The sequence below is a fragment of the Emys orbicularis genome, chromosome 7 (assembly GCF_028017835.1).
Source record: "Emys orbicularis isolate rEmyOrb1 chromosome 7, rEmyOrb1.hap1, whole genome shotgun sequence".
NCBI lineage: Eukaryota > Metazoa > Chordata > Testudines > Emydidae > Emys > Emys orbicularis.
In genome coordinates, this window is record NC_088689.1 from 113,507,819 (window position 1) to 113,521,913 (window position 14,095).

The 14,095-nt window shown below is 44.1% G+C and overlaps 1 protein-coding gene across 2 annotated transcripts in view; it reads left to right on the forward strand.

Annotated features, from left to right (window-relative positions):
- Positions 1-14,095, forward strand: part of SRGAP3 (SLIT-ROBO Rho GTPase activating protein 3) — a 218,171-nt gene that overhangs the window by 178,733 nt on the left and 25,343 nt on the right. For both annotated transcript variants that reach the window (XM_065407280.1, XM_065407281.1), the window contains exons 7-11: positions 2,798-3,019; positions 3,369-3,470; positions 3,766-3,963; positions 5,673-5,757; positions 10,670-10,697. In XM_065407280.1, coding sequence (XP_065263352.1) covers positions 2,798-3,019; positions 3,369-3,470; positions 3,766-3,963; positions 5,673-5,757; positions 10,670-10,697 — 635 coding nt within the window. The remainder of the gene's footprint in view (positions 1-2,797; positions 3,020-3,368; positions 3,471-3,765; positions 3,964-5,672; positions 5,758-10,669; positions 10,698-14,095) is intronic.

Consider the following 14,095-nt stretch of genomic DNA (forward strand, 5'->3'; position numbering starts at 1 on the left):
GACATTAATATGAACCAATCACTTAACAAATAAGGTGGCAGGTTTTATGATGAGCTTGGAGTGGGTGGGCTGAGTTCAGGTCTTCATTTCACATAGGTTGCTTAATAGCTATCAAACTGTAAAGAATCTCGGTCATGATTAGAGTTGAGTGAATAACTGATTTTTTTGATTCGGTGGCTGCTATGAAAAGTAAAATAAAAACATTTGGTTTTGTTTCAAACCAAAACAGATTTTTTTGGTGTGTGGATAATTCTTAACTAAATGAAAAACTGGAAAATGTAGTTTGAATGAAACAACAGGTTTCAAATGTTGATTCATAATGACATTTCAAAACGAAATGACAAAATGGTTCATTTAGAAATTTGTTGAAATATCTACTGATTCCCGCCCCCACCCCCAATCAGTTTTTTCAGCCAAAACTATTTGCAGAATTTGACCCCATATATACACTCAAGTAGAGTCTGCCAACCAAGCCCAAATTACATAGTGGTTTTGCGGCATAGCCAAATTTACTATTTGACAAAATTCACCAACCTCTAGTAATTATTGACTTGGTCCCAACTCTAGTCATGACCAAGTGGTTGTTTAATATTAATGATCTAATTTGGGACCATGCTGGTAGCCAATGTAACCCAGTTTGAAAATGCAATAGAAGCAATGTTGAAATAGCGTGGAGTTTTATTTTTCAGGAGTGGGTTTAATCCACTGAGAATTTTAGAAATGGTTTAATTATATCAGGCACGTAAGTTGTCCTGATAGATGGTCCAGCTTTCTAGCTTTTCTCAGTTAGAGCTAGAACGGTGATGAACTTCGTCTGCTGTTGTTTTGTTCATATGTCAGCAAAACTTCTTAACCTCTACGATTTGCAATTTGTAATGTTAATTGTATTTTGACAGCTTTTTTATAATATAAGGATAATTCAGTAGCAGTCATTAGTTAGATGCTGTATGAAACAAAAGATGCTTCCCACTCTGGATGCCTGGGTCAGCAATTCTTTGTCCTCTTTTCTAGGGGCAGAGGGTTATTTTAGACATATCACAGTATGCATGTGTTGGGGACAGGTGAATGTGAAGTTCCTCACATGGGGTAAAGCCTGGAGTGGTATAAGCTCCCCAACACAGCTGTGCCAGTGCCCCTTTATCCTGAACTCTAACCCCTCTTTGGGGCCTCAAAGAGCTCTGCTCATGCACCTTAATCTTTACCCACAATACTTTCTGTTTCAGTCTTGTCCTCCACAGGCCTGTTAAAGTGTCATTGTCATCAGGGCTGAGACATCTTCTGACTGTCCATTCCAGCTCAGTCCCCTCGCAGCTCTGCTGATGTATAACAATCCCACCATTTCCAGTCTTCCTTTCTCTCTCTGCACACAGCTATACCTGCATTTTGGCTGAGATCCAAAACTGGAATGTCCCTTCGCTCCCCATCTTTGCCAGTGCACCTCTGCCCTGATCCACAGCATCCATGCTCTTCAAGACTTGGTCCCCTTTCAAGTAGAGTCTGCCAACCAAGCCCAAATTACATAGTGGTTTTGCGGCATAGCCAAAACTCCCTTTAGGGATTGGGAGGAGACCATAAGTCATTTTTACTAGATGGTGACTGGCCATTCTTTGCAGCGAATCCAATGCTGTTGATATATCATACAAACAAGACTCAATTATATTGAAAACTGGGCTTTTTTTTCATGTACAGAATTTTGACAGCAATTAGCTTTCAGTTCTATCATTTTCCCCAAGGAGGAATGATCACTTATGCATGAGAAACTGTTCCAACTTGAGTAAGAGAGAGGGGGATAATGGAAGCATCGTCATTGCTGTGATGAAAGAGTTTATGATAACAGGGAGTGTTTGAATGCCAGTTTACTTTAATGTCTATCTCTGCTAGCTAATTTTGATGAATGCATTTCTGTGCTTAGAAGGGGCTTATGGAAAGGTGCAGTAACTTGACTGAGGAGGGAGGAATAAGCTAGGCACAGTCAGTGAACAAGGGGTACACATCTTGGAAACCCATGACCTGTTCCTCCCTGGCCTACTGTCCTGTGAAATCTGATCAGTTAGCAGAGTTGGGCCTGATCAGAATTTGGCCCAGGAAATTGCAGGCTATGGCAGGAATGGGCATTGGTGAGGCACTAGCTTACAGGCTTCCCCCTGAGCCAGCACTTGCCCAATATCCCAGGGTGGCTGTAGAGGGTACTGTGACTTTTGGAGGTGCTTCCCTTCAGCTGAGCCATGTCACTCTTGGCACGACTTAGGGTATGTCTACCCTGCAACTGGGTGGTGTGATTCTCAGCTAGAGGAGTCATACCTGCGCTAGCTCTGATAGAGCCAGTGGCTGTGTGAGTGGCAGGAGGGGCTAGCCACCCCAAGTATGTACCTGTCTGAGACCCTAGGCACTTGCCAGCTAGCCCCGCCCACCTCTTGCACTGCTGTGGTTGCTGGCTCATTCAGAGCTAGAGGGGTATGTTTCCTTGAGCTGGAATTTACTCCTCCAGCTTGAAATGGCCACTGTCCAGTGAGGGTAATTGGTAGTATTTCCTTTAATTCCCCCAGCATCTTTGAGTGCGTACTGTATGCTTCACGTCCTACTGCTCTGTCTGTTATTGATGTAAGTTATTAAACAGCTGATGTGTTCTACTCCGGAAGTGGCTACATTTCAGTGGCTGACAAAATGATTCCTGTGCCCATACATGGTGCTCTGAGGCCCTTCGGGGTGAAGGGGATATTTAAATGTGAGAATTCTTTACTCATGTTACTCAGTCTGTGAACGTGACCTTTCTTTAATAATTCTCCCCCTCCCTCAGTGTTGTGATCTGGGATTCCATGCCAGCCTAGCTCGGACTTTCAGGACATACCTGTCTGCTGAATATAACCTAGAAACCTCACGCCATGAGGGCCTGGACATCATTGAGAATGCGGTGGACAACCTGGACGCACGGAGTGACAAGCATACAGTCATGGACATGTGCAACCAGGTCTTCTGCCCTCCACTGAAGTTTGAATTCCAGCCTCACATGGGGGATGAGGTACTGGACCTTCAGAAAACAGCGTCAGCAATTTGGCATAGCCTGAGCTGTCCTTGTTTCCTCTCCCCCTTGTCTGTGATCTTTAGCCTCTTTCCCATCCTATTGCCACTGTGCTTCTGTTCATGCTTCTTTCCTTTTTCAACTCTTTTCAACTGCTATGTGATAAATGCTTTGCTTAGGCCCAGATACAGGGCATTGCCGGTTAGAGATGGGTTGGGGTAGCCAACCTCCCTAACCTACCAGAAAGAGACAAGCTTGGGGCGGGGGAGAGAACGATGTAATTGCTTAAAGTATTTCTATTTGTCCAGTGAATGTTTCAGTCTCTCTCTGGTTTTGTTACTGCCATCAGGTATGTCAGGTGAGCGCCCAACAGCCTGTGCAGACGGAGTTGCTCATGCGATATCACCAGCTGCAGTCTAGACTTGCCACTCTCAAGATAGAGAATGAGGAGGTGAGAGCAATAACTGGCGTAGATCATTATTCTGGTGGACTGTGCTAATGACTTTACAGTCTGAGCCACATGACCTTCAACATTCTGTGCTTGAGCTTTCAGTCAGCTGGAATGTTTGGGTTGGAATCTTCTGCAATGCTGAGGCTTCTGGTGGCTTTTCTGAACACTCCCATTGACGTCAGTGGATATTGGATCAAGCCCAGTACATAAGAGCTGCTTGATGGCCAATTATTGTGGCCCAAATATGTCATTCTCCCAGTTTGTTTCACAACTACTGTGCTCCCCGTTTCTGCAGGTACGAAAAACTCTGGATGCCACTATGCAGACCTTGCAGGACATGCTGACGGTGGAAGATTTCGATGTTTCCGATGCCTTCCAGCATAGTCGCTCCACTGAGTCAGTCAAATCAGCCGCTTCAGAGACCTACATGAGTAAAATAAACATTGCCAAGAGGAGAGCCAACCAACAGGAAACTGAAATGTTCTATTTTACGGTGAGTCTCATCTCAAGCTATATAGGCTACGCAGCATTAATTGGTTGGGTTGAGTCCCATTTGAAATGCTTGTTAGTGAACAGCAAGAGCCAGTTTGGTCTGTTTAAATATTTGTCTTGTGTTTAGTTTGAAACTGAAATATTTGCTTCTCAACTGTAGGGAAATGTGCAGGGAACAATCATGCATCCTTGTGTTACTTTAAAAAAGCAACAACTTTAAAAGCTAGCCATGAAAGGAGACTTAAAGAAATGAGCTGGGAGACTCAATAATGGGCAGTAGAGCCTTCCACTCCAGTTTGCTGATCTGAAACCATCCCAGTCTCATAGTGTTACCACCTCAGGATCTATGTGAGATGAGTTTGATGGTCTCTGTTCAATTCCCATAAGACGTCACTCTGCAGAACTGTCAGTCCAGCCCACCTACCCTCAGCAAAAACCTACAGGCATGGCTAAATTTCCACATTGAAACTTCTCTCCTATTGTTCTGTGGAGGGTATGGGATTAGCTCCCTCTGGCCACATAGAATGGGCCTCTCAATGGGTTCCCAAATCCCAGGGGGTCCACATGCATCCTGGGGAGTCAATAGGAGGCCAAGGCCATCCATGTGGGGAGCCCATGCCTCTGCTTTAACTCTTGGACTTCAGTGTTGTCCTTGCCCAAGAGCCACAGCCTGGCATCTGCCCTGGGGACAAATTTAAGGGTAATCTCCACCATGGAAAGATGGCTGTAGGAAGATACCCATAACCTGGGGCTGTAGCATCTTTCTGCAGCAAGCTCTAAAGGTTGGGTATGGATGTGATGTTCATTCTGACCTGCCCACCTTTCCACTGTGCAGATCCCAGGATCTGTAGAACAGGCTCATTATTATTTCTATTTCAAGTATTATAAGAGGTGACTTCAAGAGAAATGTCCCCTGTTCTCAACAAGGCACATGTTGTTGAAGGTGGTTGGTAACATGACATGGCTTGTAGTGTCCCATGATACATTCACGTCTGCAGCAGGGCTTACAGCTTCTCTGTGTTTATTTTTTTATGGTTCCCATTCAGAGAGTTAGTTGCAATTTTATTTGTAAGGAGGATTTTTTTTAAAGGCCTTTTGCAAAAGTTATCATCTCTCTCTCTTTCATTTTCTGTCCCTTTCTCCCCCACTCCTGAGATGTATAAAGTTATTGGCCTCCAAGGCATTATTGGGTATGAGGCAGTCTCTAAATAAAATAGGAAGGTTATGCATTGAATGAGACAAGCTGCTTAGCATAAGTATCTGATCTCCTGAGCCAGGAAGATCTCATGCACTGGGAATTCTCCCTTCCTTATCGCTGTTGCACAAAGGCAGAGCCCTGTCTCTGGAAGGAAAAGCTCATTGCTTATTGGGGCCATTCCCAGAAGCCTGACAAAAGAAGGCTTTCTTTGAACTGTTTTCTTTGGGGTTCCTTGTGTTCCAAAGCCCTGACCTCAAGCACATGGTACAACACAAAGAATGCTGGGCTAATAAGATCAACAGTACTGCTGTTTGAATAGTGAAAGAGCAAATTTTAACCCATCCTTGGTTCTTTTGTGTATGTAACTGAAGTCTGGTTTATTAGAGCCTAACAGACTCTCCTGCTGAATCCCCTTCCAGCAATCCCATAGGCAAAAATGTATATCAATTAGAAAACATTTTTACCAAGAATCCTTACCCATGTTGTATTTGTGTTTGTGGGGTTTTTTCCAGAAATTTAAAGAGTATTTGAATGGCAGTAACCTTATCACCAAGCTCCAGGCTAAACATGACTTACTGAAGCAGACTCTTGGAGAAGGTGAGTCCTAGGGTAAGGTCCAGAGAGAAACGTTGCATCTCACATCAAGATTTCAAACCAGACCTTGAACTTTTCAAATCTCACTTTCCTTTCCCTGGGTGAATGCTGGCCTCTACAATTAGTTGCTTCTGCTAAGCTTAACAGAAGACCTGCACAAATATTCTTGACCTGATCACCTTTATTTTTGACCGAGAGTAGACTGTGAATTCAAAATGTAAATGTTAGGCTGCATTATTGCTGCTTACACTGCCAGGTGCACTGGTGCCTGCAAGGATTCAGCCCAGAATTACAGCTATACCCAATCACGCTTTCTCCAGCAGCAACCAAGGGGTTAACTGCACAAACCCAAACCCAGTGGAAGCTATTTTAACAGGGATGCTGTATACTTCACTGTTTTCATTGGCAATTAAAGGGTCATTTTTCAAATACGTTAGGCTTCCAGATTAGGTTTTGAACATTAAACATTTTTATGAGCACTGATATGAATTGAAATGCTTGCAGAAATGTAATTTTAAATTAAATTCCGTGCAGCGCTGGAAATCCAAAGCCAGCTGCAGCAGCAGCTCTGTGCTAAGCATGGAGACTTGGCAGGGAACCTGACTGGAAACACATAGTGGTTAACCTTCTGGTCTAGTTTCACTTTCCAAGCAAGTGAAATGAAGAAAACCAAACCAAACAGGACACATGGTGAAAAGTAATTGGATATTTAAAACCCTTTCACTTTTAATAAGCAGGGAGTTGTGATGGTGGTACTGTAAAGAAATTTAAGAACATTTATATGATTTTTTTTTTTATCCTTGACAATGTTCCTGAGTCTGAAGTGCTGAGCACTTACAACCCTCATTGAGGTCTGCAACTGTTAACGACAGGCGCTGACATCAAGTTGATGTGTGCTGAGGCCCCAGCACCTTCCCTTATGGGAAATCCTACAGATTTCTATAGGTTTGTGGATCATCCTGTGGAACAGAATAAAAAGAGACTTTTATCCCTGCCCTAGAATTCTGTAGGATGGTTTAGAAAATCGGTAGACGGGATCTTTATTCTTTAGTCAGTTCAGTAGGTCTTTTAGTAGGAACCTCTATTAAATTCACTAGGACTAGGATAACCTGGGGTAATATGCATTCCTGATGGTCTGTATTATTGAATTACAAATGATTTCACTGCAGTTAATATCTTGGACAGACTAATTTCAGTTAATGTATAAATTCAATTTCTTTAATTGTAGGGGCCTGGTCTTAGTGAAAGATTCCACTGGAAGGAAATGTAGCCTCCTGAGAAGCCAATTGGGGTTTCCCAGGAGAACTAATGATGCTGTTCAAAAAGGAAGACTTTTTATTAGCTTTATAAAGCTTCTGAGCTTTAGACCACAAGGGGACTCCTCATTTCTGATTGGCAGAGGAGATGCTCATGACCCACACATGCCCTCTGCGTACATTCACGTTCATATGACCACATAAGGTCACTGAGAACTTGAAGGGTATCTTCAGGCTGAACAGGAGAGTGTTTCAGCTACCCAAGCAATAGGTCTGAACTTAGTCCATGCACTGTGTAAACTGCAGATTCATCCCCTCCCTGGGGCTTGGCTTTATTTACAAAACAATGAGACCCTATAACGGTCAGCTCACACCTTGTCCCCATCCCCAGTCTTGGCTGCTGCTAGAGTTCCTCCTTCAGGCCTGATCCAATCCTGCCGGAGAGCCATTTCCACCTGCTTGTATGCAGATAGTCACCTGTCTCAGTGAGTTGGGGAAAACCCACTTAACTCTTTCCCACCTACTTAAAGAGTAGAGTGTTTCATCTACCTGCTAACACAAGACGGTGTTTCGGGCAAACGTTGTTGTCCTGTTACAAACCTCTTATAGCACCTTGGACTTGGGGTCTACAGTCTGAATCTCCACTCTCTGCGTAGGGGTCTCTGTCATCCCTTAGCCACAGTTTCATTAGGTTTAAGGCCGCGATTGAGGAAACATCTTAAGCACATGCCTAAGTCTATCCCTATCCAGGATAAGGCTTAAGCACATGCTTTAAGTTAAGTAGCTGCTTAAGTGCTGTCCTGAATAGAGACGCTTTTCTCTCATTGATACCTAACACAGGGATTTTTAGCTCTATGGGAACAATAGATATTTTTTGTGTATTCTGCCCAGTTTGCAGAAGACTGAGATGATTTATAGCCGTGGATAGTTGTTCCACAATGGGAGAGAGGATACTTATTTTTAAAGTTTAAAGAATCGGCTGTCTCCAATCTCATTTTAGTACTACAATAAGCATTCTGCTGATCTTAATGTAACACAAATTAATTAGCTTTTGTTGTCTTTTATCCCAAACATATTTTCTCCTCCAAGTTTTTTAGCTTTAGAACCTACCTTTCCCTTAGATCCCGTGATTTATTGCATGCAGTGTGTTCCTTAAACAGAACTGCATCTGAAGAATAAAATTTTAACATAAGAAAACTGTCATGGTGGATTCATAGGGCTCTATGAAAATATTTTTCTCTCCTAGAATTCTCAGTACCCTGGATAGTCCACTAACACACTGCAGTAATAGAACAATAGCAGTCTGTTCTACATTCTTATTGGGGTAGTCCCATATTTCAAATGAACTTGGATATGGATCTCATTAGATTTAGTCAATCACTGTACATTGCCAGGCAGAGCTCCCAGCAGCTGTTTCCAAATTCAGGCTTTGATATTTTGGAGGAGGGAGGGGTAGGTGGAGCAAAGAGGAAGGGATAGCTCAGTGGTTTGGGCATTGGCCTGCTAAACCCAGGGTTGTGAGTTCAATCCTTGAGGGGGGCATTTAGGATTGGGGGGGGGAACTGTCAGGGACAGTACTTGGTCCTGCTAGTGAAGGCAGGGGACTGGACTCAATGACCTTTCAAGGTCCCTTCCAATTCTATGAGATAGGTATATCTCCATATATTGTTATTGTAAAGTGTTAGTAGAAATCTGACCCATCTGGGCTCTTCCCGTAGATCAGATCTTAATGCAGAGAACAGGCCTGTTTCCTTGATAATACTAAGATGATACCATCAATCAGTGCGTAAAATGATTGGACTCCTGATGATGCATTGCTAATCATTGTTCCCGTAACTAGAAAAACTATGGCAGTGCTTAGGAGAGGGAACTGTAGTTAAGGTTGCAAAGAGTCAGTTTAAACTCCATTTTTGTTCCCTAAGAGCTGTGTGAAAAAAGCCACAGGTGTGTCACAAAATTTCACGTGAAAATGTTGAGCATTTCATTCCAAGCTCTCAGGTGATTCCAACGTTTAGACTTTCTGCAAAAAATCCACTAAATGGCCATTTTCACACTGGATATTTAAAATGGCACATTTCAATGTGACCTGATTTTTATCTGAAGGAAATTTGGCATTTTCAAAACACTGTATTTTTTTGCTCAAAGGTAGGAAATTATTTGCTGCAGGGACTTTAACTTTTGTATTTCCTGACTCTCCTTGATTTTATTGTACCACTTTAGTGTCACATTATCATGGGGTGTAATATTTTTAGAGGAAAACCAATGAGATTTATCAACAGGTTTTCTACTGGGGGAGGAGGAGAGGTTGGAGTCAAAAATGCCATAGAGGTGGCAGGTCTGGGAAAGGATGGCTGAATGGCCAGCTGTCCAGCAGAAGGGAGGTGGAGAGGAGGGCTTTTTCACGATGTTGAGTTTCAGACATATCTAGAAAGAGATGTGAGAGAGACAGTCATGTGAGTCCGCACAGTGCAGGAGAGGTTCAGGTGGGAAAAGAGAGTTTTGTGAGTTGTAAGTGTAACCCACTGGTGAGTGTGTGTTATCGCTCCCTCTCTGCATCCAATCTGTCGGGGATATGAGTCTGTTACAGCCCCAGGTACAGAGCCTAGGCTTGTTAGCTCAAGCTGTAGCAGCTCATGCTTTTATCACTGGAGGTCCCCACTTCAGTTACAGGCTTGATGGCCAAGATGGTGGCCGTCGCACAAGCAGAGATGGTGTTTGAACTTGTGTGATTGAACAGTGTCGCTCAGGACAGTGTGTAGATGGCAGTGAGGAGTCAGCTGAGGTCTGATATCTGGCGACATTGTAGCAGGGATGTGAACTTGAACGTTTCCTTTTATGTGCCATACAAAATAAAGAGGAAATCAGCTTTTCAGGCCTTCGCAGAAAGGCACAAACAGCATGCGAAATTAGTTTACAATTTATCTGTGGAATGACATAAACTTATAAAAATGAATAGATCTTATCAGTGATGTGCTGCCGTTTATATAAAATCCAAGCACTATAAATACATGAAGGGAATAAGAATATTGACAGCCAGAATAGAGTCTGCCTGGATATGATTAGATGGTCTTTTATCTCTTCGGAAAAGCTGAGCTACTGAATACTCCACTGTATTAAGATGCTATTAGTGGCCCTCCATGAGGCAGTGGGATAATCTCAGCTCACTCCCCAGGGGCAACAGTCCTTATCACAATACTGTGTTCCTGTTTGGTTTGGTATAACAATCAGACACAAGGGTCAGTTCCTCGGCTGGTATAAATTGGGATAGCTGCACTGGTAGCAGTGGACCTGCACTGATTTACACCAGCTGAGGACCTGGTTGGTTTTTACGAGAGGCAAGAAGACACAAAATACTATCTCTGGGATCAATCCTGCAAATAAACCATTAACATCAGTGGATTGCGAGGGGATTCCGTGGCTCACAGGTTAGGGACCGTGACTTGTAAAACTTCTTTCAGTGGAGGAGTTGTTAGTGGGGTAACATAGCAACAAACTAGAAATCTTCTGTACCATACAGGACCTTCAGGCATATTCAGTTTCTCACCTGTCACAAGCAATTAACTGACAGCTTAAGTGTGTGTGTGAGAGAGAAAACAGCCCACGTCCTTGGCACTGATGTGAAAACGAGATGGAAATTCATGTGCAATTTTTCTTTCTAGGTGAAAGAGCTGAATGTGGCACAACCAGGTAAGAAGGGTTTCGTCTGCTTTACCCGCTTGGGGAGGGGGCTGGCTCACTTTTTCCGAGGGATCAAGACCCAGGGAAGACGTGGCTTGATGTGTTGTTTATTGACACAGCACACTGGGTTTACAATCCTCCAGCTGCCCTGTGCTGGGCTATGCCGTGTGACAGGGGAGAGGCTGAAACCCAGCTCCCCACATCAGTGGCCTGCTCCTCTGCTGCATTGTCTAAGTGGATTAATTAGAATGATGACAAACAGGCCCTTGTTTTGCTGCAGTGTAAGTTCCAGCTGACTAGCTCTGAAGTGCCTGGAAGTGCTGTGTCAGCACGGTGCATTGCAGTGTCTCGATAAACGTATCGGAAGTTGTGCTGTATTCATAGCCAGCCTTAGGACTGCACAACACATGGGTGTCAACTCTCCCAACCCTGTCTCCAGCCCCTCCCTGTCCACCCACTGTTCAAGCAAGGGCAGGACCTGCTGCATGGGACTCCAGGTGATGCTGGGGTGACCACCCCAGATCCAGCCCTTTTAACGGGCAGTACAGAAAATGCTGGTGCACCCCACAACTTTCCATCCAAATGAAGCAATTGATGGAGCTGAGAGTAGATGTAGGAGGGAGGGGCCTTTTCCATTGCATTTTCCGAATGCTTGGTACACAAAGCCATTGAGCTTAGCTTTAGCAGCTTGCTATGAATTTGTAGGATTTATAACAATAGGATGTGGGTCAGTGGAGCTGCCAAACCCCTCCCCACAGCTTGTAGAAATCCCTCATTATCTTTTTATAGCCCTGTTTCAGTTTTTCATAAAGTTTTCAATACCAGCAGAAACATTTGATCTTATAAATGCTGAAACATGCTGGCTGCTGTGGCTGCATTTCCAGACAGAAAAACAACTCCTCTAGCGTTCTATGGAGCTCTCTCTTCAGCAAGCTATTCGGGGTGCCTTGGGCCTTTCCAACTGGCTGGAAATGGAGGCATACTGCCGGAGTTAACATGCCTTAGAACGTCAGCAAGGCTGAGAACTGACCAGGATTCTAAACAGAGGTGGCCGGGGCCAATCACATGAGAACACAGAGGTTCCCTTCTCCCCTAGGCAAGAATAACCCATGGCGGGGACTGGAAGGTCTGTGAATTTGAGGAATTCTTACATCAGGGTTATCTGCTGTGTAAGAGGTACATGGCTCAACTTCCCAATCTGCATATCTCCCAAGTTCCAATGGAGACGAGGCATCTGCTCAAATGCCTGCTCACTCACTTGTTGCAAGTCCTGGATAGCTGATTCTGCAAGAATCATGCTTCCAGGTCCTTCCCGGGTTCTTCCAAGGCTACCAGCTACCCCAGGAGCCACTGATTACCTAATTACTGGTCCTAGTTGGAGCCATAGTTGGCTGATCGCAGACAGAGCGATAAAGCCAATTGTGTACAGCGTTGTCTCTAATGATGCCATGTTCCAGCCCAGATGAGATTGCATTTCAGTGGTAGCAATACAGCCTGCAAGGCACTTTATGATCCTCTGATGGAAAGGTGCTTTGGTAAAGGACTGATTGATTGATGAAGGGACACGAGAGTAACTAAAGGAAGACCAAAAACTGTACCTAAACTTTGCTCTTAAGGAGCTTCCTTATCTGGGACGGAAGCGACTGGGACAGTGTCACAGGCCAAAATAATCATGGGAACGAATAACTAAGACTCATGAGTGAGGGATGACAACGCAGCACTCTGCTGCTTTTGTTGTTTTTTGTCCCCGAATTAGCTTGTGCATCATATAAACAAACAAATGAGAAAAATCTCCTCCTCCTGAGGCAGCACTATATATATTGGGGGGGAGGGATAGCTCAGTGGTTTGAGCATTGGCCTGCTAAACCCAGGGTTGTGAGTTCAATCCTTGAGGGGGCCACTTAGGGATCTGGGGCAAAATCAGTACTTGGTCCTGCTAGTGAAGGCAGGGGGCTGGACTCGATGACCTTTCAAGGTCCCTTCCAGTTCTAGGAGATGGGATATCTCCATTTATTTATTTATTTTTATAAGCACTGTCAGAATGGCCTTCCGACTAAATCCAGCTGGAGGCCAGAATGCCACAATCTTTTTCCTTCAGGGCCTCACCCAGCTAGAGGAAATTATAGAGCAACAAACATCCTCGGTCTCTTTGGTTTATATCACAGTCATCTAACTGAGAATTGGATGGGCTCTTCGCTGCACTGTAACGGTTTCTGCTCCTGAATTGTCAGTTGAAGGAATGGCTATAAGCAGCAAAAGTGCCTAGAGTCAAATTGTTTCTTTTAATTAAAGGCACCTGATTTATGTGTCAGTGGATCATGACTCTGTCACCTTTAACATTTAGAGTTGTTTGTAAATTATTCTTATCGGTTCAGCTCAGCTCTCTGAGAATTTTTGCAGGAAGGCTCTTTGCACGGATTTTAGCCAGACTCATTAAAATCCCCTCCTGTGATGTGTTGCAATACAAACATCCAGAACATTTTGTGGCGGTGAGGATGAAGGTAGAGTGGAATCATGACCGTAGGACTTCATGCCATTTTTCTCCTTCAAGGTCTAGATATTTGAGTTCTGTAGACTTGAATTTTAGAAGATATAGTCACATTCTGAATAATGTCAATAAGAACCAACTGGCTAAATCTCCACCCAATGCACTGAAATAATCCTCCTGTGCGTTCATGGGCTACATGTCCATGGGTGTTGAGCACAATCGCCAGTGACGTCAGATGGGGCTGCAGGAGCTCATTGCGTCTGAAAATCAGGTCCAAACACCAGCAGCGCATAGGGCAGAAGCTAGTATCACTTGCCAGCCATTCCAGCTATAAAGGCAGTGGGCCCAATTCCGCTCCTACGTAAGTGTATTGTCTTTGTGGAGTTGCTCGTAATTGCCCTGGTGTAAGTGGATGGGGCACTTGCCTGGGACTTGGGAGACCTGGGCCCTGTTGCAAGTTCTCTGCTATGGGACTTGGGTGAGTCACTTTTATGTGCTTCTGTTTTCTCTCTCACCCTTTGCCTATTTTTGACTAGTAAGTTTTCAGGTCAGGGACTGTCTCTTACTCAGTGTTTGTACAGTGCCTGGAATAATGGGTGCTGCTCTCCGTTGGGGCCTGTAAGCACTACTGTGATTCCAGCAGTAATAGTAAGTGAGAGACCAGAATCAGGCCCAATAGTTGCTTCACTTCAGATTCCTCCTTCATATACCTGCCCCTTAGGATGCCCTGACACTTCCCTGCTGTCTATCAGATGCTCCCTTTACTTGACCATTGTGGACTTGAATTACTTTTTGTGGTTTATTTTTAAAAAATCTCACTGTTTAGAAAAACCCACTGGGAATTTGAAACAAAGGGAATTCATTGTGACAAAGACAGAGCCCTAAATATGGTGCTGTTTTTTCCCCCCACCATTCCACA